The 24,874-nt window shown below is 40.0% G+C and overlaps 2 protein-coding genes across 8 annotated transcripts in view; one reads left to right on the forward strand and one right to left on the reverse strand.

The window, feature by feature from the left end:
- Positions 1 to 21,370, reverse strand: part of PAAF1 (proteasomal ATPase associated factor 1) — a 39,771-nt gene extending 18,401 nt beyond the window's left edge. The window contains exons 1-6 of one of the 5 annotated variants that reach the window (XR_009249692.1): positions 21,274 to 21,367; positions 17,726 to 17,766; positions 14,159 to 14,262; positions 9,665 to 9,754; positions 2,061 to 2,159; positions 1,263 to 1,413 (exon numbers count right to left, since the gene is read on the reverse strand). Coding sequence is in view for 4 of the 5 variants with exons in the window: in XM_058687798.1 (XP_058543781.1) it covers positions 1,263 to 1,413; positions 2,061 to 2,159; positions 9,665 to 9,754; positions 14,159 to 14,262; positions 17,726 to 17,766; positions 21,274 to 21,320 (532 nt within the window). In the remaining variant the exon portion in view is untranslated. Of the gene's footprint in view, positions 1 to 1,262; positions 1,414 to 2,060; positions 2,160 to 2,686; positions 2,787 to 9,664; positions 9,755 to 14,158; positions 14,263 to 17,725; positions 17,767 to 21,273 lie in introns of those variants that run through there. The other 4 variants (XM_058687798.1, XM_058687797.1, XM_058687796.1 and 1 more) reach the window with 4 other exon arrangements.
- Positions 21,371 to 21,429: 59 nt separating this feature from the next.
- LOC131487273 (cytochrome c oxidase assembly factor 4 homolog, mitochondrial) lies at positions 21,430 to 24,709 on the forward strand. Of its 3 annotated transcripts, none has more exons than XM_058687807.1 (2): positions 21,430 to 21,597; positions 23,863 to 24,709. In XM_058687807.1, exons 1-2 carry the CDS (start codon positions 21,439 to 21,441, stop codon positions 24,127 to 24,129), a joined length of 426 nt encoding a protein of 141 aa, XP_058543790.1. In that variant the 5' UTR covers positions 21,430 to 21,438; the 3' UTR covers positions 24,130 to 24,709. The 3 variants fall into 3 exon arrangements, with proteins under 3 accessions (XP_058543790.1, XP_058543792.1, XP_058543791.1); XM_058687809.1 differs by lacking the exon at positions 21,430 to 21,597 and adding an exon at positions 21,925 to 21,972; XM_058687808.1 differs by lacking the exon at positions 21,430 to 21,597 and adding an exon at positions 21,987 to 22,149.
- The last annotated feature ends 165 nt before the right edge of the window (positions 24,710 to 24,874 follow it).

Consider the following 24,874-nt stretch of genomic DNA (forward strand, 5'->3'; position numbering starts at 1 on the left):
AAAGGTTTGGATTTAATTCTTAGTGTAGTATCCTAGAACAGTGGTTTTGAAGCTTCAAGTTTGGCTTTAAAACATGTGTTTTAAATAAAAATTAAGAAGACAGCTTAGTTCAGTTTGAAAATCACGGTCTTACCGCTTCCATTGAGAACTAACTGAAAGGATTAATCTCCCCATTTTACAAAAAGATGTGACTTCCAGTCTGGACAAGATAGAGTAGCCCCATCTCCCTCAGGTTGTTCCCCTTGTAAATGAAAAAAACCTGGACATAAGACAGAAAGTATAAGAAGACTGAAAGATGGGGGCACCTTGGTAGCTCAGTAAGTTGAGCGACTGACTTTTGATTTGGGCTCAAATCATGCACAATCTCATGGTTGTGAGACTGAACCCTCAGTGTGAAGCCTGCTTAAGATTTTCTCTTTCTCTCCCGATCTCTCTCTCTCTCTCTCTCTCTCTCTCTCTCTTTCCCCCTCCTTCCCTCCCTCCCTCCCTCCATCTCTCTCTGTACCCACCCCCATCACTCTCAAAACGAAAATAAAACAAAAAACCATACACAAATCTTACCTCTGCTTTTAAAAAAAAAATGTTTATTTTGAGAGCGAGAGCGAGAGAGAGAGAGAGGAGGGGAAGGGTATACAGAGACAGGGAGAGAGAGAATCCCAAGCAGGCTCTGCCCTGTCAGCACAGAGCCAGATGTGGGGCTTGATCCCATGAAGCTTTTTAACATTCTGATTAAGGATAAAACATTTCTAAATTATCATTTTTTCCAACAAACTAACCAGTTACAAGGGGAAAATGTTCTCACTCTGTCTCTATAACCTGATATCAACTGGCTGTATGGCTAATCCATTTTTAGTATCTGAACTGTGACTTAAATCCATGGGACCTGACAAGTACCACGCTCTATCTTTGTTGTCTAGTGATGCAGCCATTGCCACCCAGCTTTTATTATCACCTCAGCCAAAGGATTAATGAGAAAATGTTGGCACACATCTCTGTCTCTCCCAGCACACAAGCTGATGACCTCCTGGGGAGGATTTTTTTTCACTTGTCTATTGTGGAAAACAACTATCTGTGTAAGGCAGTTAGTAATAACAAGACTCAGTGTCAAAGTAATGTCTAATCCTTGAGGAAATAGCTCATTTAAATGGCCAGTTGGAGGAATTATTTGTGTTTCTGTAGATAACTAGCTTCTGTTTCTACCTTTTGGTGATTCGTCTCCAGGGATCATTAGAGAAGCCTTTTGGAGAAATTACCCTTCATACCTCCTTTGTGACCTTTGAAGGTCACCACACAGCTAGCATCTTCAGCTGACCAGATCTTCAACTGGGCATCCATTCCCCCACTCAGAACCACAAGGCCTGATGGGAAAAACCTGCAACAATTCACATCAAACACATGTCCTTCCAATACTCTCTGGAAAAACAAAAGAAAATTCCATGCTAGTTCTCTTGTCCATCCCCTGATTTTCTCTTACCTCTTATATCCTCGGTCCCGTTAATGAAATATCTACCTGCTATACCTACATGCTGGGTTTTAGAACTATGGGGGTCAAAAAGGAACCCTTTAGCTCATTTGTATACCAGGTAGTGTTCTAAGAGCTGCTGACTCCCTTTCCTGTAGCTCTGGCTACAGATGTTGTGGATTTGAAGTCCGAGGTTCTCACAGCCATCTTTAAGTCTACTTCTACATACATGGAGGCTTGAGGACTCTTACCTCTTCTTAAAATCCTCTGTATGGGTTAGAGGGGCTCAGCCATATAATTAGTAATAATAGTCTAGTTACTTTGTCTTAGAAACTGACCACTGAAGGAAGTTAATACCAAGGGACCACCCATTTAGACATTCACAGTGGCTCCTCCACTGTTATAGCCCCAATTTGTGCTGGAAAATCACCAAGATTGAGGATGGTTCCGAGATTAACATATGGGAGAACAAAGGTCAACTGAAGTGCAGTGGTCCTACAAATTTAGAATGTGCCACTCTTCCACCCATGACCCAGTCAAAGGTTTCTCAGACCACCCTTCAGGCATGAGACCCAAAAAGCATATTCAAAGCCTTTACTCTGAGCTCGCCATTGGAAGCCTGCCAGATCTTCATGCTCCCATCAGCACTAGAAGACACACCAAGGCCGCCTCCACTGGAAATGTCCAGGCACGTTATCTATTCAAAAAACAAAACAACTGGTGTTATAAATAATGAAATGCTCTTATTCTCTTGAAATATGTTAAAGATTTCCCTGTTTCACATTCCCCCAAGACTTCTTCAAGCCTACACTTCCCAGCACAAAGGACATCACCTGTCTCCTAACAAGGCTAGTGCCAATACCTTTTATTTCTCAAAACAAAAAGATGTTCTTCTAATCATCTATATAGTCTCCTGCTTCAGCTTTTTAAACAGTTTTTCCTATCTCCATACCATTTCCATCATTTGCTATTTTAGAATTAAGATACCTAATTCTTAGGAACCTATTTACACAAAATAAAGTCAACTAAAATGTACCAGAAGGATTCAAGGAAAAGCAAAGATGCTTCCAATTTACTATTTTACATTCTCTCTGTAAAATCCTAATTGTGTGTATATGTCTATTTCAGAATAAGTAACAAAAAATTCTGATTCATTTATGCAGTTTCAACATTAACAATGACTTCATGCATAAGCAATGACCATACACATGTATACATACATACCCTTTTTATTAAAAAACACCCAGGTGCAAACATTCCAGAAATGTAGGACTAAGATATATAATCCCAGATATATTCCCGGCAACAGTGATTCCCATGTGACCTAAATTATTAAGGAGAAAGTAGGGACTTTGGCTTTAAATTATCCAACCTTCCATTTTACTTTTTTCTATGCCATTCGAGCCATAATGAGTAAATCTGGCAAGAACTGAAGGGATACATCTATCAACTCTAACACAATCTAAGACTTTTCCTTCATGTTTTGAGAGAGAGACTTTGAGCATATGTGCAAGTGGGTGAGGGGCAGAGAGAGAGGGAGAGAGAATCTCAGGCAGTCTCCATGCTCAGTGTGGAGTCTAATGGGGCTCAATCACATGACCACAAAACCATGAATTGAGCCAAAATCAAGAGCTGGACGTTTAACTGACTGAGCCACCCAGGTGCCCTTTTCTTTACTTTGGTTCCTTGGAATAAAAGTACTGTTAACTTAATTGTGGATCCTTTAATTTTAAGGATTATGACAACAATTAACCTTTATATCATGTTTTATCATTTATAAAACATTTTCAAATACATTATACTATTTGATCTTCATAATAATCCCATTCTGCTCCTAGTTTCTTATTGCTGGTAATAGCAACACAGAGGTAAATCGGACAGCCCTGCCTTCACATTCTAGTGCAGGAGAACTATCTCCCAGATCTATCTTTCTTCTCCAAGACCACTGCTACCACCCTAATCTTGGGCCTTAAGCCCAACTACTGGTATTGCCAATTAACTTCTTTCAACTCCATGTCTGGCTCCCCAGCTACACAAGCTCTGTAAGTGTCAGAACAATGTCCAGCACTTTCTTTCTTTTTTTTACTTCCTTGAAAGATTTTTAAAAAATTTTTATAACTTTTCCAATTTTTTAATGTTTGTTAATTATTTATTTATTTATTTTTTATTTTTTATTTTTTTTGAGGGGCACCTAGGTGGCTCAGTCGGTTGAGTGTCTGCCAAGCTCAGCTCACGATCTCGCAGTCCATGAGTTCGAGCTCTGCATTGGGCTCTGTGCTGACAACTCAGAGCCTGAAACCTGCTTCAGATTCTGTCTCCCTCTCTCTCTGCCCCTTCCCCGCTCATGCTCGCTCTCTCTTTCTCTCCTTCTCTCTCTCAAAAGTAAATAAACATTAAAAAATTAACATAAGTGGAATCAATATTGTTAAAAAATAACTTATTAAAAAATTTTTACGTTTATTATTTTTCTGGTGGGGGAGAGAAAGACAGAATCCCATGAGGGGCAGAGAGAGATAGCCAGAGGGAGAGAGAGAGAAAAGCAGGGCTTACCTGAAGTGGGGCTCATGTTCACCTGAAGCGGGGCTTGAGCTCACCCAATGTGAGACTCAAACTCACAAACCATAAGATCATGACCTGGGCCAAAGTCAGATGCTTAACCAACTGAACCCCTCAGGTGCTCTTTTTATTTATTTATTTTGAGAGAGAGAGAGAGAGTGCGCACGCAGTTGGGGGGGGGGGGCAGAAAGCGAGGAAGAGAGAGATAGGGTCCGCACTGTCAGTGCAGAGCCCAACATGGGGCTCAATCACAAACCATGAGACCATGACCTGAGCCAAAATCAAGAGTCGGACACTCAACCAAATGAACCACTCAGGTGCCCCTGAAAGATTTTATTTTTAAGTAATCTCTGCACCCAATGTGGGGCTCCAAACTTACTTCCCTGAGATCAAGAATCACATGCTCTACCAACTGAGCCAGCCAGGCGTCCGTGTCCAGCACCTTCTTAACACAATCATAGACTATGTACATAGTAACAACTCAACAAATACCACCAACAGCAGTGTGGTAATAAGAGTGAAGTACCTCAGGGGCACCTGGGTGGCCCATTTGGTTAAGCATCTGACTTCGACTCAGGTCATGATCTCTTGGTTCGTGAGTTCAAGCCCCTGCATTAAGGCTCTGTGCTGACAGCTCAGAGCTTGGAGCCTGTTTCAAATTCTGTATGTCCCTCTCTTTCTCTGCCTTTCCCCCACTTGCACTCTGTCTCTCTCTCTCGAAAATAAACATTGAAAAAAAAAAAAAAAAAAAAAAGGAATGAAGTACCTAAACAACACTAGGTAGGCAAGTGAAGCCATCTGACCTATATCCATAAGAGCAACCACAGTCCTCATTTGTAGGCCCCAAGAAACAAAGACATTTAAACACTCTCCTACTCACTCTCTGAAATAGAATTAATCCCTAAAGCAACAAAGCGCAACCCCTTTCCTGACTCAGGTAGTCTATCCAACTGCCAGCTAGGCATCCGTCCACTTTTGGCTTTATAGTGGTCACCTCAAACTTAACATGTTCAGAACAGAACTCTCATTTCTCCCTGCTCCACACCAATACAACTACTTGACCTCATTAGTAAATGGCACCACTATTTACCCACTTCTTTGGAAATTTTTGGAAACTTCCCTTCTCCTCATTTTCTCTCACATCTCACACCCACATCATTAACAAATCATGTCTAGTTCTACACCCCAAGAAGGTAAGCTCTACATCACAGTTTTATTCACTGCTATAGTCTCAGTGCCCAGAGAAGTACCTGGAATATAGCAGGTGATTAATAATTGGATAAATTACCTACTGATGAACTCAAATAAGAGAAAAGGAGAGTAAGAAATAGAAAAAGAATAAGAAATAGCATAAGAAATAGAAAAATTAATAATTTTTTTAAATGACCTTCTTTCAACTATACTCAAATAAAAATAAGTAAATTTGGAGCACTTGGGTGGCTGAGTCAATACAGCACATGACCCTTGATCTCAGACTTGTGAGTTCAAGCCCCACATTGGACACAGAGCTTACTTTAAAAAAAAAAAAAGTAGGGGCGCCTGGGTGGCGCAGTCGGTTAAGCGTCCGACTTCAGCCAGGTCACGATCTCGCGGTCCGTGAGTTCGAGCCCCGCGTCAGGCTCTGGGCTGATGGCTCGGAGCCTGGAGCCTGTTTCTGATTCTGTGTCTCCCTCTCTCTCTGCCCCTCCCCCGTTCATGCTCTGTCTCTCTCTGTCCCAAAAATAAATAAAAAACGTTGAAAAAAAAATTTAAAAAAAAAAAAAAAAAAAAAAAAAAAAAAAAAAAAGTAGGGGCGCCTGGGTGGCTTGGTCGGTTAAGCGTCCGACTTCGGCTCAGGTCATGATCTCACGGTCCGTGGGTTCGAGCCCCGCGTCGGGCTCTGTGGTGACAGCTCAGAGCCTGGAGCCTGTTTCAGATTCTGTGTCTCCCTCTCTCTCTGCTCCTCCCCTGTTCATGCTCTGTCTCTCTCTGTCTCAAAAATAAATAAACGTTAAAAAAAAAAAAAAAATTGTCTCATAAAAAAAAAAAAGTAAATTTAATTTAATTACAAATATATATTTTTACAAATGTTTTATATTATATGTATTATACACTGTATTCTTACAATAACGTAAGCTAGAGAAAAGGAAAAAAAAAATTACCTACTTCTCAAAGGTTATCCCAACTCTGCCAAAAAGTTTATCACTTCCTCCTTTAGTAAGTCTGCAGCACTATGTTCGTATATTGTAGTGGTCAACCGTGGGCAAATTACCTCATCACATTTGATGATGTCTGGAAACATTTTTACTTGTCACATTTGGGGAATAGCTCACTACAATAAAGAATCATTGAGCTCAAAATGTCAATAGTGCCATGATTGAGAAACTTTGATATATTCTATTGTATCTTCTCAGTTAATATACTGTCCCTGGAAGGGACAGGGATATTGTTACCTTACGTGTGTTACATATCTCTGGGGACCTAGTTCCCTGATATAAAAACTAGTTGAATCTGAATTACTCAGTTCTTCCAAAGTGAGAGAACATTGAAGAGTCGATTATAGGTCATACCAACTGTCTCCTTTCTCCAAACTTTTGTTAAAGAGGAAAGGGAACTAACATTACTGAATAGCTATTATGTACCAGACATGTAACAGACACTACCCAAATCTAGTATGCTCAAAAATCTCTAAGATCGGTATTATTTGTATTTTTCAGCTGAGAAATCTGGGGTTTAAGAAGGGATTAAATAATATTGCCAAGGTGAAACAACAGAGCCAGGATGTAAACGTAGGTCCGGGTCTAAAGCTAAAGATCTATTTCTTAGTCATGGCAAAAAAACCCAGATGAATTGGATAATTCTAAATATTGGATAAATATGACAATTCAAGCGAGTGAGATAAAGGATGGATTACTTTATAGTGCTGTGATATGCTAATCACTTCAAAAAGAATTAAGTTAGATCCCTACTTTAAACTAAGTAACAGGAGCACCTGGCTGGCTCAATTGGTAGAGTCTGCAACTCTTGATCTCAGGGTCATGAGTTTGAGCCCCACGCTGGGCATGGAGCCTACTTAAAAAAAAATTTTTAATTAAATAACAAAAGTAAAGTTTGAAATGTAAAAAAATAAAACATTCAAAGAAAATACTATATAATTGTATTTAACACTTATATCGTGCTTGCTATGTTTCAGACCAAATTCTAACTGTTTCAATCCTCATAACACCCCTATGAGATATTACTTTTACCCCTATTTTACAAATAAAGCATCTGTGGCACACAGAGGTTAAGTACCTGGCCTAAGGTCACAGTTAGTAAGTGGCAGAACCAACATTCAATGCCAAAGAAGCAAATCAAATGAGTCTATCCCTAAAGTCGGTGCTCTTACCCATTATGCTTACCATTACACCCAAAGTGAATATATAAAAATCATGGACTACCATAAGCAGGACCCCAAAAGTGTTACCATAAAGGAATAAGTTGCTGGGTTTTATTATCTAGAGATATTAAATATCTGTATGTCAAAAGACACCATAAATAAACAATAATAAGAAGCAACTATCTGAAAAATATGTGGCAAAGGTCAATACCCTTAATATAAGAGCTCTTATCCTCAACATCATTATCAGGGAAATACAAATCAAAACCACAATGAGATACCACCTCACACCTGTCAGAATTGCTAAAATCTGTAACACAAGTAACAACAGGTACTGGAGAGGATGCGGAGAAAGGGCAACCCTCTTGCACCGCTGACTGGGACGAAAAGTGGTGCAGCCACTCTGAAAAACAGTATGGAGGTTCCTCAAAAAAAACTAAAAACAGAGGGTGCCTGGGTGGCTCAGTGGGTTAAGCATCCGACCTCAGCTCAGGTCATGACCTCACAGTTTGTGAGTTTGAGCCCCGAGTCGAGCTCTGTGCTGACAGCATGAAGACTTCTTGGGATCCACTGTCTCTCCTCTCTCTCTCTCTCTCTCCCCCTTTCTCTCTTGCTCTCAAAATAAATAAATTATAAAGAAAAAAAAATCTTTTCCCTAACACTTTGCATTTATTTTGCTTACACATATCATTACAGCAGTTTTTTAAAAATCCTCTCCTTTATCAAGTGTTTATAATGCAATCAACTTAGTTTCCAAAGTTTTCACACTTATATTACATTGGTTGGACATATTTAATTCATTAACATAATTTCAGAAACAATATAACTGGAATTATAACTGATCCTTGGTAAGCATTCAACTTAATCAGTAGTGTCAACAATATGCAGATCTCAGGAACGAGCTCATAAATCATGAATATGCTGTGAGCATCAGTCACTATGTTTTATATGGGAAATGCAGAGAAACAGTTAGCTCAATAAATTAGTTAAGTGGAAGTCAGTTAAAACATACCAAAAGCTTTATAATTTGCATTTCCTGTGACTCGACAAGTCTGTTTTACCAATGTATTCTAATTTCTTCCTATCTTTGTGAGTAAAGGGTTAGCTCTAAGTATACTATCAAAATATGAAATCAGGAAATCAAAGATACCTGAAAGTCCAGTAAGATTGGAAAAAATAAACTGTGGTAAAATCATACAGCAGAATACTATGCAGTTCTTAACAGAATATATAAAAAGGTGACGTACAATGACGTACATAACATATTATTAAGGAATATAAAGCAAGTTATAAAACAGCATATACTGTAAAAACCTATTTTGATAAAGTATTTAAAGAAAAGACAGGGAGAATCAAGTAAAATAATACATAAAGCTTAGCATGGTACAGACACATAGTAGGCAAATGTTGGCTATTACTACTAAAATTATTATTAATACAGGCTTTGTGCCAAAAGTTCGCATTAGTTATCTTTAAGTAGTAGAATGTGAGTGATTTTTCACCTTTTTTACATTTCCTAAATTTTCATTACTAAATCTATGTTCGTTTTATAATATGGGTAAAAACTAGCTATTTTTAAAATAAGAAATGGAAGGTTTTAATATAATCAGTTTATCCACATATTTCTCATTTATGCTTCCATGGTAGTTAGCATTATCACAACGACCTCTGAAAACTATCCCTCAATATGCTGTACTTGGAATTTTGAGAAAATGTCCCTGCCTTGTCGGCAATGAGACAGAAATATGAACAGTGACAAATTATACAAACACAGTTACCAGCATTACCCAAAAACCACTAAGCAGCTCTGCTAAAACATATATAAATAAACTTCAGACAATTCCTTTCTCTAAGATTAACAGTGAGTGGATTTATGTACATATTCTATGTGGACCCAAATACCGGTTTTGCCAAACATCACACTTCAGCTGTGTTATCTTAACAATGCACAATAAATGAAAGGCACATTAATTATGGATGTCTATAAGCACTCAAGCAGATAAAATGAAAAAATAACATGCCATTATATTTTCTCCTCATTGTTTAACTTTTTTTTTTTTTTTTACGTTTATTTATTTTTGAGACAGAGAGAGACAGAGCATGAACGGGGGAGGGTCAGAGAGAGGGAGACACAGAACCCGAAACAGGCTCTGAGCTGTCAGCACAGAGCCCGACGCGGGGCTCGAACTCACAGACCGTGAGATCATGACCTGAGCTGAAGTCGGCCGCTCAACTGACTGAGTCACCCAGGCGCCCCTATTTTCTCCTCATTTTATCAAAATACTTACACTCTTGGAATGAATTCTGGAAAAAGTAGTGTATGGTGCCAAAAACTTCGAGGATGCATTTTCCTCCGGACAAGAAATATGAATGCTTTTCTAAATAGAGAGGGAAAGATGAAATTCATCAATAAAGTTACTCCAGTGAAATTAAAGCCTCTTAAAGAAAACATCAGGATGATAGGAAATTTTCATCTTTTAAATGTACCTGCTCTTATCGCCCTTTCCCAGCTCACAACACAACCACTCCCCTATAGATCAGCAGCCCTTATACTGCAAAGGGGTGCAATGTAATTTTGTATTGCTTAGATGCCATTATCTTTTTATGGTGAAGTAAACTCCCACAGAAGACAAACCAACAGTAAGTACAAATGACAAACACGAGGGGTGTTTAGGTGGCTCAGTCACTCAAGCTTCTGACTCCTGCTTTTGGCTCAGGTCATGATCTCACGGTTCACGAGATCAATACCCGCGTGGGGCTCTACACAAGACAGCATAAGAGCCTGCTGGGGATTCTCTCTCTCCCTCTCTCTGCCCCTCCCCTGCTCCCAGGCATGTGTGTGCTCTCTCTCTCAAAATAAATAAACACTTAAAAACACTTTAAAAAAATGACAAACATGAAAGCATTAATTTTTATGAGAAAATCTAATACCAGTACTCTCAATTAGCAATGGGGCAAGGAACAGGATTAACAGGAGGAAACAGCACCAGATTCCAAGTCTAGGGCCTAAACAATCAGTCTAAAAGTAAACTTACCGCCTTTAAGAACTTTTAGATAAAATGTTAGACTACTGATATCTATAGTTACCAGAGAAAATTAGCAAATTATGGTATACTTATACAATGTGTATGCCTGGTCAGGACTTCAGCTCATTCCTACCTAGGACTTAAACTGACTACACATGTTCACTGACTGCTCATCGCCCCATAGCTGTATTAATTCCCCATGTATTTTTGCTTAGTCATTACCACATATCTTTCAGCTGTTGTAGCAAGAAAACTGGTGACATAGTGGGAAACCACACCTAGAACTAGATGTTAGATCCAGGTGACATAACTTGCAAAGGCAGCCTTTGTAACCATTTAAGATTTCAAGGTAGCATGTATACAGGTATAAAAGGCTTGGTAAACGTTTCAAGGATTCTTGCAAATAGGACAGCCCTTTATTCTAACTGCCAGAATACCAGCACCACCATCTAAGTGTGTATCTCCTACAGGGAAGCTGAGGAGCCACACTCACCCAATGGTTCCTAACCTGTTATCGCTTTTGCAGCAGTACTTCAAAGTTTCTGGAAATTCTGCTGAACAATGAAAATGTCTTCAAAAATCAAGATTTTCCAAACCTTTTTCTAAGGTTAATCTATATACAACAAACACAGGTCCTCACAGTTCATTAGAAAGAAGAGTTTCAGGGGTGCCTGGGGGGCTCATTCGGTTGAAAGCCCAACTCTTGATTTCAGCTCAGGGCATGATCCCAGGGTCGTGGGATCAAGCCCCGCATCAGACTCTGTGCTGCATGTGGAGCCTGCTTAAGATTCTTGCTCTCTCTCTTTCTCTCTGTCCCTCTCCCCTGCTTGTACACCCTCTCTCTCTCTCTCTCAAGTAAAAACAAAAAATTAAAATAGAAGGGATGAAAAATAAAATATTTTCTTAAAAAGTTTCAAAATTATAATATTCTCATCACTAAAAATCAAAATACTCTTGTTACAAGTATTCTACTCCTTTAAAAACACCATCAGAATATCTACCTATACAAACAGCACTTTCTTAGCCAGCATATCCATATGTGGTTGCCCGCAGGTTTTTCATTAAATTAGTTTTTGCTTCTAACCACATGACAAAGCCCATACGGCAGCAAGAGAGCTGACCTGGATTTGGAATTGCCTCCTGTATCCAAAATTAAAGCGTCAGCTAAACTCTCCTGGTTTAAACATTCCTATCAGCAAGGATTCAAGGAACTCCATGAACTCAGTGTTCAGGCATCTGTAAGAACTGGGTTTGCTCTCAGAAGACTTCACTTCTTTGAGACTAATTATATGAAAGATTTCACCAATCAGTGGTATTCTCTCACTTATCAATCAAGCAATTCAGCCTTTAATCCGTAAACAAACTATGGAGGAAAAGAAATGTTAAGCTACCTTCCAATATCAGCAGTAGAAAATCATGCTGTTAATGAAAATATTTTATTTATTTATTTATTTATTTATTTTTTTTTTTTTTTAACGTTTATTTATTTTTGAGACAGAGAGAGACAGAGCATGAACGGGGGAGGGGCAGAGAGAGAGGGAGACACAGAATCCGAGACAGGCTCCAGGCTCTGAGCCATCAGCCCAGAGCCTGACGCGGGGCTCGAACTCACGGACCGCGAGATCGTGACCTGGCTGAAGTCGGACGCCCAACCGACTGAGCCACCCAGGCGCCCCTAATGAAAATATTTTAACAAAAAGCTGCAGGATATCAAAACATAAAATTCAGGGCAAGGTTTGGGGGAAGAGTGTGAGCATTCCATGCTAAGATAAAATTCAAAGTCAAACTTTTTTATACTCCAGGATTATGTATTTAAGCATAATCTACCGTTTAATAGAATGATGTAGCAACTGCAAAAGTTGACTGCAAAGTGACTCAGGGCAATTAGGAAACAAATGAATGTTCAACTATAACCACTTACTGTCTTACCTAGCAGGTACACTGGCAGAAATTAGCAATGAGGTTGGAAGAGATAAGGATTGTATCAGGGCCTACGTATGAAGGGAAGAAAGGAAATCAGAACTGACGCTGTGGCTGGCAAAACACCTGGGAAAAATGTAGGCTTGCAAGCTGGTGTTCGTATTTGGAAGTTTATAGAACTGGTTTCAATTCTGGCATACAGTCTAACTAGATTTGATTACTAGGGTTAATTAACCTCTCAATCTGTTTGCTTATGTGCAAAATGGGAATTTAAAATATCAATCCCATGGGATTGTTATGACAAGCAAAAACTCACTTTTGTAATATTTTATAGTTTCATTCATATGCAGTCTCCCTCCCCATTAACCAGCCTATAGGTAGAATATCATCTCCATTTAATTACACATTAAAAGAAAGGCTGGTTTCCCCTTTGGGAATCAGGTTACCCACCAGAGCATACTGACTACAGCCATCAGAATGAGTAAGGAAAGTCAGATCTTAGGTTCTGCAATACAGTAAAACCCCAAGCATAACTCATTACAGAAACATGCTTTTAATCCAAAGCATTCATTTATCAAGGCAAATTTTAAGAACCATTGGCTCAGTTGTGATTATGTGATATTGGGCGTCATATTCTACTCGTATTGCAAGACATTGCTAGTTTAACAAGTTAAAATTTATTAGAAATGATTAATCATCTTGCAGAATACTCACAGAAAAGGTTACTCGCAATCCAAGGTTTTACTGTACTTAGTTTGGCCATCTACTCACTTCAAAGACCAATGTGAAAAACTATTAAGTACTATTAACGTAGGTCTTCATCAAAGCCTAGCCAGATAAATGCTATGCTGTCCAATATGGTAGATACTGGCCACATGAGGTTACTGAGCATTTGAAATACGGCCAGTGCAAATGAAGAGCTGCATTTTTATTTTATTTAAAATTTAATTTAGGGCGCCTGGGTGGCGCAGTCGGTTAAGCGTCCGACTTCAACCAGGTCACGATCTCGCGGTCCGTGAGTTCGAGCCCCGCGTCAGGCTCTGGGCTGATGGCTCAGAGCCTGGAGCCTGTTTCCGATTCTGTGTCTCCCTCTCTCTCTGCCCCTCCCCCGTTCATGCTCTGTCTCTCTCTGTCCCAAAAATAAATAAAAAACGTTGAAAAAAAAAATTTAAAAAAATAAATAAATAAATAAATAAAATAAAATTTAATTTAAAAACTAATACTTGACTCAGTTTTTGGAAAACTTTTTAAGTATATTTGGAACTACTTGGGTATGTGAATCTGTGTTCTCACCTGTAAATTTTATAGAACCTAAATACATTTATCAAGTATTTTCAGTAAAAAATTATAGAGTCTGAATTGAGATGTGTGGTAAATGTAAAATATACACAGGATCTCAAGAACTCAGTAAGAAAAACGGAATGTATAATATCTCATTAACAATTTCTTAATATTAATTATAAGTTGAAATAATATTTTAGATCTACTGGGTTAAATAAAATATATTATTAAAATTAATTTCACCTGTTTCTTTTTACCTTTTTTATGTGGTTCCTAGAAAGTTTTAAATTACATATGGGGTTTACATTATTTTACCTACTGAATAGCGCTGATACAAGGGAAGTAAGAATAAGTATATGTAACTAAAAGTATCTAAAAGTATATGTAACTACAAAAGAAAAAAAAAACTTTTGACATTCAAAGGCGTAAAAACTGTGATTATTATACAAGTAAAGATAACACAGATATACAAATAACAGTATAAATATTTACAGTAGATATATAGGTACTACCCAGTTTTGGACTCGGTGTCATCTAGAAGACATAAAAACCTACCTTATTTATTTCATTCACAATAAATCCTTCTGAAGCTGTAACTTCTGGGATGCCATCGAGGCCAATTCCTTGACAAGTCAGGCTACCATACAAAGTTGGTTTCCCTACATAGCACAAAAGAAGCATGTCTCAAGAAAATAATAAGAACTCAACATTGTTCTCCTTGAAGACCCAATTCAGGCATTTGTACTTATGGCAGGAAATTGGCTCATGGAAGAATAGAAGGTACTTGTGTTAAAGTGACGTGAAGTGGAAAGAGCACTGTCCTAAGTGAACCTAATTTGGGAGGGAGTACACTCACGAGCTAAAACCTAGGACAAAGATTTAAAGATGTGATACGGCATTTGTAAGAAAACTACTAGAGTGATCTCAAATTCAGTTTTACGGACTGTGAAATGGAATTCTTTCAGAATGAAAGATAAAGACCAACATGCACAGATGTATTTATCTACAGTATATATCTCTATATATATATATCTACATATATATATATGTAGATATATATATATAATACATAGCAAAGAATTAAGCTTCAGTAACCTAGAAAATTTGCCTAAGTAGACCACTGTTTTTGCAGTGATGAGGGCTAAATAAGACATCCTACACATAAACATAAGCAGATGGTAGAATGGAGTTAAAAACATTCTCTTCTATTCTTCTTCTGCACTTTATATATACACTTCTGTAAGAGCCCATAATACACTTTATATGTCTGACCTCCCTATTAGACTATAAACTCCTTGAGTTCAGAAATGATCAGGGTCTACAAATTATTCAGTAAATAATTATTGCACTAAACTGCAATTCTAGGAGTAAGAGGGGAGTAGAAAACATCAAGGATTCACACAGAGTAGGAGTGCTTCCTAGAGAGGGTGGGATTTAAGTAGAACCTTGAAAGATTACACCTAGACAGAGGATAGAAAGATAGGGCTAGGCAGAATATAAGGGAAAGAAAACTCCAAGTCAGGGAGGAGCATGTCAAGAATAAAAGAAAATTAGAAAGAACAAGATAGGGAGAAGGCATCAATTAATGTAACAGTTTGGTTAGGGACGCCTGGGTGGCTTAGTTGGCTAGGTCATGGAGTCAAGATTGTGAGATCAAGCCCAACGTCAGGCTCCACACTGAACATGGAGCCTGCTTAGGATATTCTCTGTCTCTCTTCCCCTCTCCCTCCATCCCCCCACTCCCCACGCTCTATATATAATTTTTCAAAAATTGTTTTGAAATACCAGTTTGGTGGGGTGCCAGGGTAACTCAGTTATTAAGCATCCAAATTCGGCTCGGGTCATGGTCTCGTGGGTCATGAGTCTGAGCCCCATGGGGGTTCCGTGCTGACAGCTCAGAGCCTGGAGCCTACTTTGGATTCTGTGTCTCCCTCTCTTTCTGCCTCTCCCCCACTCATGCTCTGTTTCTCTCACTCTCTCTCAAAAATAAATAAATATTAAAAACAAAAAATGTTTTAAATAAGTTTCTTTGCCATTAACATTAAAAAAAATACCAGTTTGGGGCACCTGGGTGGCTCAGTTGGTTAAGCCTCTGACTTCAGCTCAGGTCATGATCTCCTAGTTTGTGGGTTCGAGCCTTGCATCGGGCTCTGTGCTAGCAGCTCAGAGCCTGGAACCTGTTTCGGATTCTGTGCCTTCCTCTCTCTCTGCCCCTCCCCTGCACACACTCTGTCTCTCTCTCTCTCAAAAATAAATAGACATTGGGGCGCCTGGGTGGCGCAGTCGGTTAAGCGGCCGACTTCAGCCAGGTCACAATCTCGTGGTCCGTGAGTTTGAGCCCCGCGTCGGGCTCTGTGCTGACGGCTCGGAGCCTGGAGCCTGTTTCCGATTCTGTGTCTCCCTCTCTCTCTGCCCCTCCCCCGTTCATGCTCTGTCTCTCTCTGTCCCAAAAATAAATAAAAAACGTTGAAAAAAAAAAAATTAAAAAAAAAATTAAAATAAAAAAAAAAATAAATAGACATTAAAATTTTTTTTTAAAAATACTAGTTTGGAAAAAAATAAATTAAAAAAACAAAAAAACAAAACACAACAACAAAATACCAGTTTGGTTAAAACAGTCATAAAAAGGTAGTTGAAGGATATTAATGGAGGAACTTACAATCTGGGATAAAGGTCTGGAATAGAGAAAATCTAGCAAAGAAGCTTTGGGAAGGAAAGTGGTGTGAAGTGCTAGTTCAGAAAGAAGCCACAAAAATAGGATCAAGGGAACTGTGCTTTTTGTCCACCTCCACAATTCCCTCCTGGCTTCATCCACTGCCCCATGATGCCTGGTCCACAGAGTGTATCATTTTAACCAATCTTCTGTCAACACCCTCAAAATGACCTTTCTACATCTGTAGTCACTGAAATGATCTCAGTCTTGGTTTTCTGTTTATAAAATAGAATTGGTTCAGTCAGTAGAACATAGGAATTTTGATCTCAAGGTCATGAGTTTAAGCCAAGCCCCACATTAAGGCATAGAGCTTACAGGAAGGAAGTGAGGGAGGGAGGGAGGGAGGGAGGAAGGAAGGAAGGAAGGAAGGAAGGAAGGAAGGAAGGAAGGAAGGGTAAGGAAAGGAGGAAGGAAGACACTCTTAAATGTCTATGTCCACACCAATGCATTTATCTACATCTGCACTTACCCTCACCTTCTTTCATCTTAGTCTTTTAGAGTTAATTGAATCTCTCTCTCCTTTAAGACACTAGCTTTTCAGTTAGCCCTTCTCTCCTCTACATATAACCTGTATTTTAATTGCTCTACAATTAGTTCTCATCTTTAAAAACAAAATCCTTGACTATGAGACCTAGCTACTATCTTCCATACAGCATCATTTTCCTCAAAAGACTGTTTAAAATTCTATTTCTCAGAGAAATAGAATATAGTTATATAAAGAATCAAAGGTATCTGAGGTTAAGGATAATCAGTAAAACAAAACTCACAAATTTATTAAAAAGTTTGATTTTTTTTTAATAGTACCACAATAACTACAAACAAATGGATAAGACTAATACAGAAGTGCCATTCAAAGAAATAACTGATAGGATTTGGGAGCTATCTGGATGTGACATGGTGAAGTGACTAGGTTTTTCATTCTGATGCCTAGAATGGTGGTAACTTAAATTTGAAAATCAAGAAAGAAAGCCTGTTTGACAAGAGAAGTGCTCAGCTTGGTTTTAGATTTGATAAAATCAAGAGAACAGTGAGAGCTTCAAGAATTAATGTCTAGCAGATAATTGTTCAATTTCTGCTTGAACTTGAAGAGAGTTCAGGGCTGGAGCCATACATCTAGGAATCATCATCAGGAAATCACAAATGAAACTACAGAACTCCTTAGAATACAATAATATATAGCTAAGGGACTTAATCACTCCCTGAGTAAGTCTGTGGCCTCCAAATGGAAAACTAATCTTAAGGCCTTCCCCTGAAATGGAGGAGTTGGTGTGAATGGTCAAGAACATTTGAAGACTATGAGCGTTATGCAAGGAGTTTGGGTCAAGAGAAAGTATGAAGCTCTCTTCTAGGGGTAGTAAATCCCCTTTCTCTAAAGGGAAGGCATATAGTTTTGGGAATATGGACATTACCTGGGGGGTGACAACTCAGCCAGGCTTCCCCTTCATCCTTCCTATGAAGAGAAACAAAAGATTAATTAGGCTCATTCAATGCTGAAAAGGATGCCACTGGTGCAAGGGGGAAAGAAGATCATATAATTTTCAGTTTGGACATAGTACTGAGGTATGATCCAGTATAACATCTCATCCAGGCATAGATTATTCTAAGACAAACTTTATTTACTGAAGAAATATTCATGGATTAAGCACTTAATGCACAGATATCTACGGGTTAAATGAATACTCAAATATTTCATCAATAGGGAGTTCACTATCCATACAGCTGACAGCTTTGAAAAATCAAGAATACTTTCAAAACTGAACTACTGGGACCTCATCAAAATAAAAAGCTTCTGCACAGCGAAGGAAACAATCAGCAAAACTAAAAGGCAACCAACAGAATGGAAGAAGATATTTGCAAATGACATATCAGATAAAGGGTTAGTATCCAAAATCTATAGGGAACTTATCAAACTTAACATCCCAAACCCAAATAATCCAGTGAAGAAATGGGCAAAAGACATGAATAGACACTTCTCCAAGGAAGACATCCAGATGGCCAACCGACACATGAAAAAATGCTCCACATCACTCAGCATCAGGGAAATACAAATCAAAACCACAACGAAATACCACCTCACCCCTGTCAGAATGGCTAACATTAACAACTCAGGCAACAACAGATGTTGGCGAGGATGTGGAGAAAGAGGATCTCTTTTGCATTGTTGGTGGCAATGCAAGCTGGTACAGCCACTCTGGAAAACAGTATGGAGGTTCCTCAAAAAACTAAAAATAGAACTAACCTATGACCCAGCAATTGCACTACTAGGCATTTATCCATGGGATACAGGTGTGCTGTTTCGAAGGGACACATGCACCCCAATGTTTATAGCAGCACTATTAACAATAGCCAAAATATGGAAAGAGCCCAAATGTCCATCAATGGATGAATGGATAAAGAAAATGTGGTGTATATATATATATACACATACATACAATGGAGTACTACTCGGCAATCAAAAAGAATGAAATCTTGCCATTTGCAACTACGTGGATGGAACTGGAGGGTATTATGCTAAGTGAAATTAGTCGGAGAAAGACAAAAATCATATTACTTCACTCATATGAGGACTTTAAGAGACAAAACAGATGAACATAAGGGAAGGGAAACAAAAATAAAAACAGGGAGGGGGAGAAAACAGAAGAGATTCATAAATATGGAGAACAAACTGACAGTTGCTGGAGGGGTTGTGGGAGGGGGGATGGGCTAAATGAGTAAGGGGCATTAAGGAATCTACTCCTGAAATCATTGTTTTACTATATGCTAACTAATTTGGATGTAAATTTTAAAAAATAAAAAATAAAATTAAAAAAATACTTTATATGTAGATATTTATTGGGATTACTGGAAACCAAGCCCTGTGCCAGACACTTTGCAAACAGTGTAATTAATCCTCACAATTTAACAAAATACCTTTTATTATTCCCATGTTAAAGATTAAAAACAAACAAACAAAAAACCTGAAGCTCAGGGGCACCTGGATGGCTCAGTCATTTAAACATCTGACTCTTGGGGCGCCTGGATAGCTCAGTCGGTTGAGCATCCAACTTCAGCTCAGGTCATAATCTCGCAGTTGTGGGTTCAGGCCCCACGTCAGAGTCTGTGCTGACAGCTCAGAGCCTGGAGCCCGCTTTGGATTCTTTGTTTCCCTCTGTCTCTGCCCCTCCCCCACTCACACTCTATCTCTCTGAGTCTCTCAAAAATAAATAAACATTAAAAAAATAATAATAAACATCTGACTCTTGCTTTTAGCTTGGGTCATGATTTCCCAGTTCCTAGAATTGAGCTCCACGTCCTGCTCCACGCTAACAGAGCAGAGCCTGCTTGGGATTCTCTCTCTCCCTCTCTGCCCCTCCCTTGCTCTGTCTCTCTGTCTCAAAATAAACTTAAAAAAATTTTATAGGGGCACCTGGGTGGCTCAGTCGGTTGAGCATCTGATTACTGATTTCAGCTGAGGTCATAATCTCACAGTTCATGGGTTCAAGCCCGGCAATGGGCTCTGTGCTGACAGCACGGAACCTGCTTGGAATTCTCTCTCTCTGCCCCTCTCCCACTTGTGTGTGCTCTCTCTCTCTCTCTCTCTCTCAAAAGAAATAAAACATTTTGGGGGGAGGAGAAGGAAAAAAAAAAGTTAGAGAGGGGGGAGCCAAACCATAACAGACTCTTAAAAACTGAGAATAAACTTAGGGTTGATGGGGGGGTGGGAGGGAGGGGAAAGTGGGTGATTGGCATTGAGGAGGGCACCTGTTGGGATGAGCACTGGGTGTTGTATGGAAACCAGTTTGACAATAAATTTCATATTAAAAAATAAAAATAAATAAACATTTATTAAGAAAACTGACTTTAAAAAAAAACCCTAAAGCTCAGGAAAAAGTGACTTGCTCAAGGTCACCTAGCTATCTGGAAAACGAATTGAAACAAGGGACTAGTACACAATGTCTGCATTCTAACAGGTCACTGACTTTTTACACGTTTTAGAATGCTCCCCTCCAATCATCCAAATCCTTACCTCATCACTCTTAACACTTTTAGGATATAATGAAAAAGACTTACACTTTTGAGACAGAAAAATCTAGGTTGATACTAAGTAACTCTCTGTCACTTACTGGATGCAAAATCTGAAGCAAGTTACTTCTTTATTCCTCTCCTGCATTCTCTCCTGATTGGCCCTCAGTAAAGGTTAGTGTTCTTCCTTTATTACTTGTCACACATTCTGTGTTGTAGTAAGTAATTTAGTCCACATAGTAAAGTGTAAGTTTCTTAAATGCAAAAACCTATGTTTTATTCATCTTCACCACTGTTCCGATTTGAAAAACCCTTAGTAGTAACAGTTGCCATTCATGGCACTGCTGTACTCATCATGGTGCACGCAGTAATAACTTGCACAGTATACCATGAATAAATAGATATTGAATGAATGGTTTGCTGTGCATTACCAATTAAGCTGTCAGCTTCTTGAAGGAAGGAACCACTGTTTAAAACTCCACTACACTCACAGGGTCTGGACATAGTGGTTGTTACACTGTTTCCTGAATAGAACTGCCCAATATGTCTAACATAGCACTGGGGGTCTGAGAATACAAGGATTCCATCATACACTCAAAGACAATGTGGAGGTAGGTGGTTGAGTACTAGGACTTTTGCAAATACAGTAAATATTTGCTAAATGACTAGGACTACTTGGCTAAGAGTTTCCCTGCCTCCCAGTTGCCTGTCTTTGTCCACTCATTGATCCTAATCCTGGTGCTGGGATCACACAGCACGTACGTGTTGCCTTGGCCTCAGGACAGCTCTTCTGAGAATGAAAACCTATGACCACGTGTGACTTCTTTTTCTACACCCAGGGATCCCTTAAGAATCGATGAGGTAATCCCTATCCTGGACTGACTACAGCGCTCCTTAACGCAAAGACAACATGCGTTACCCGCCTCGTCCGTCCCGGGCCTGGGCCTTTGTTCACCTGAGGGCTTGGGCCCAGTCGCTCTGAATCCTCAAAGGCGCCGCCATCTTAACCCCGCCTCCACCTGCCCGCCTCTTCCGCTCTTCGCCGGAAGTGGGTCCCAGAAGGGGCTGCGACGGGGCTGCGACGAGATTGGAGGGCGGAATCTCTACTGAGAGGCCGCTAATGATTATGCGCGGCGGGTCCCTCTTCCCCACTTCCGCTCTCAAGCTCCTTTACAGGCTGGTTTCCGGTCGGAGTGTGGGGAGAGTTACAACTGCCAACCAGACGGACGGCGACGTGCAGGAACGCGCGTCCAAATTCTCGTGTTCCACCTGTTGCTCGGTGAGCACTCTGTACCGCGTCCTTGCACTGTAAGGCTTAGCCGGCACAGCGGGGCTGCGGTTGGCTGCCACGCTCGCGCTTGAGTCTTCTTTCTTTTTTTTTTTTTTTTAAATTTTTTTTTTCAACATTTTTAATTTATTTTTGGGACAGAGAGAGACAGAGCATGAACGGGGGAGGGGCAGAGAGAGAGGGAGACACAGAATCGGAAACAGGCTCCAGGCTCCGAGCCATCAGCCCAGAGCCTGACGCGGGGCTCGAACTCACGGAGCGCGAGATCGTGACCTGGCTGAAGTCGGACGCTTAACCGACTGCGCCACCCAGGCGCCCCGCGCTTGAGTCTTCTTAAAGTGGGAGACTTTAAAGTGGAAGCTGCAGGTGCCTTGGACTCATGAATTTCTCTGCTTTCCTATGACTTCCTAGTCCAGGCCAGTCTCAGCCATCCCGCTGCCGACCATTTGCTTGCCCTGATCTCCAACCATGGGTCTTCCTCTTTTTCCTTCAGGGAAGACTGAAGCCAGGATGTGGTGGGGAAAGAGTACCGTTGCATTTACTGTGAGCCCAGTTGTCGCGCATGCATTTCTCGTCCATTATCATATTAATCCTTATATTAGTTGTATGAGTTCAGTATTATTAAGGAGGAAGCTAAGAAGATTGTATGGTAAAACGTGGTGTCAGGATTCGAACCTAGTTCTCTTGGCTTAGAATCCAGGGCACTTTTTCCGTACAGTAATAAAAACTTATTTATTGAAGTCTTTGGACATGCCAGGCTTATGTGCATTATGTCATTTAGTCTTCAACAGTCTTGTGAGGTAGATGTGAACTCTTTTTCAAGAGAGATTATGAAGTGATTTTCTTAAGGTCACCCAGTGAGTCAGTAACAAAGCTAGGTTTCCAATCTTAGTCTCTTCAAAACCTATTACCCACCTCCTTCCTTAAGTTATACTGCCTCCAAAGCAAATGAGTTTTGGGTAGGCTATGTTGGCTTAACGTGGCCAACAAGACCTTGCTATGATCAGATATTTTCTCATAGTGCCGATTTCATTTGCTATTCCCTAGTCATACAGAACTTTGAGTTCCTCTCCTGTGTCAAATTCTGTCTCAACCCCTGACCCTGCTCTTCCATTGACTACCCGTATTATTTCTCCCCATCCTTGGCTAACTCCTATTCATCTTTCAAGTCTCAGTTTAGAAATCACTTCTTCCAGGAAGCCTACTCAGCCTGTTCCTGCCATGTCTGGATTAGGTGTTCCTCTAGTGTGTTCCCAATCTTAGCTATCTGTACACACTGTGTAGTAACCTGTTTATTGTCTAGATTGTAAACTCCATTAAGGCAGGAACTATATCCGTCTTGGTCACTTCTGTATCCTCAACTCTAGCATAGTGCCTGGTACATGATAGGTTCTCATTGATCATTTGTTGAATGAATCAGAGACACAGGAAAGGCACTGAAAGGTAAATTCCAATAAGGCAGGAACTACATCTGTCTTGGTCACTCCTGTATCCTCAATTCTTGCGTTGTACCTGGTACATGATAGGTACTCAATAATCATTTGTTGAATGAATCAGAGAAACAGGAAAGGCATTGAAGAGTGCTAGTTCCTTTAAAGCCTGTCATGGTGAAATTTGTTCAAAGGCGGAGGTTATTTCCCTTCAAAGCTTTCTCAGGTTCCTTCTGTAGGCTGCTTTCTGCTGGGTGCTCTGAGGCAGATGATCTTGGGAAGACAGTCTGGGCAAATCTACCTCACATTAAGTACTCTCATCTCACAGACTTATGCGCCCATGCACACTCTATGCTACAGCTAAACTGAACTCTCCATTCCTCCTGTATGTCAAACGCTACCCATATTTGGGTAATCTCCCAAGTGTTAAACTATGTTCTTTTCCAGCCATAGGAAAAGGCTAATAGGAGGAAAGGAGAGATTCATTCTTTTGGGAAGACATCTGCTGCAAAAAGGTGACATTTCACCTAATTCAAATTCTGTTAGCAAAATCCATTCAAGCTTATTTAGTGCTGTGCTAAACTTTCTCATATACTTTATGTCATTCTATTGAGTTCAAACCGTTTTACAGATCTGCTCTCTTGCCAGGCCTACTACTGATGGCACTAATGAATCAGGCCCAATATCTGTTCTCAAATAAGCTTACACTCTGCAAGGGGAGACAGATGCACAGATAGGCTATAACAGTGCAGTTTGGTCAATGTTATTAGTAGTAATGGAACCTCATAATCACATTCCTACTCTAACTTTCCCTCCATTATTCCAGAGACTCTCAAAGATGTCAACTCAAGGCCATGCTTGGGCCCGACAGGTGAAGAAGGAGGATGAGGAAGAGGATCCGCTGGACCAGCTGATTTCCCGCTCTGGTTGTGCTGCTTCCCACTATGCAGTACAGGAGTGCATGGCCCAACACCAGGACTGGCGACAGTGTCAGCCACAGGTACAGGCCTTCAGGGACTGCATGAGTGAACATCAGGCAAGGCGGCGGGAGGAGCTGCAGAGGAGGAAAGAGCAAGGCAGTGCTCACCACTGAGACCCCAAACCACCTATCCCCAGAGGATGTCCCTGAAGAAACGAGCCCAGAGAGATCATAGGAGGAAGAAGTCCTGAACAGTGGAAGTTTGGGCCGAAAGGTGTAAAACATGGGGATTGTCTGGCCAAGACTGACTTTGAGAGCCAGACAGCCATGGGTTTGGACATGACTGCTGTAAAGAGCTGTCATATTTTCATTGTGCAATCCCACACATCCTCACCTACCATGTTACACCGATATTAAATGTCAACTGATATTGCCAAGTAAAACAAAGAGTTGGGTTAAGGGATGCTCTCTTACCTTACATCTTGGGTCAGTGTGCCAGGTACCAAGCCGATTACATGGATGTTTAATTTTAAAAGTAAATTCACAATCTAAATGTAAACTGATTACCTAATCAGGTCTTCATTTATTGAGTAATTGGTTCAACACAGCAAGTTTTTCTGAGACCTTCCCATGTGCCAGGTACTGTGTGAATGAATAATATGATCTGATGTGATAAATAATAGGATCTCTTCTTTCATGTTTCTTAGTCTGGTTTGAGAGATAGAAATAAATAAAACAGCATTAGAACAACTAATTACTGGCCATTATATAAGTGCCTTTATCTTTCATTAGTTGTTCTGGACGTTTCATTCAGTCTAAGGAAGGAAGAAAACATGGGAAAATAAACATAGAGTGCCTCTTATGTGCAGACAGATACAGTCTGACCTCAGCGTGCTTCCAGCCCAGGAAACACACAATG

The sequence above is a fragment of the Neofelis nebulosa genome, chromosome 10, assembly GCF_028018385.1.
Source record: "Neofelis nebulosa isolate mNeoNeb1 chromosome 10, mNeoNeb1.pri, whole genome shotgun sequence".
Lineage (NCBI taxonomy): Eukaryota > Metazoa > Chordata > Mammalia > Carnivora > Felidae > Neofelis > Neofelis nebulosa.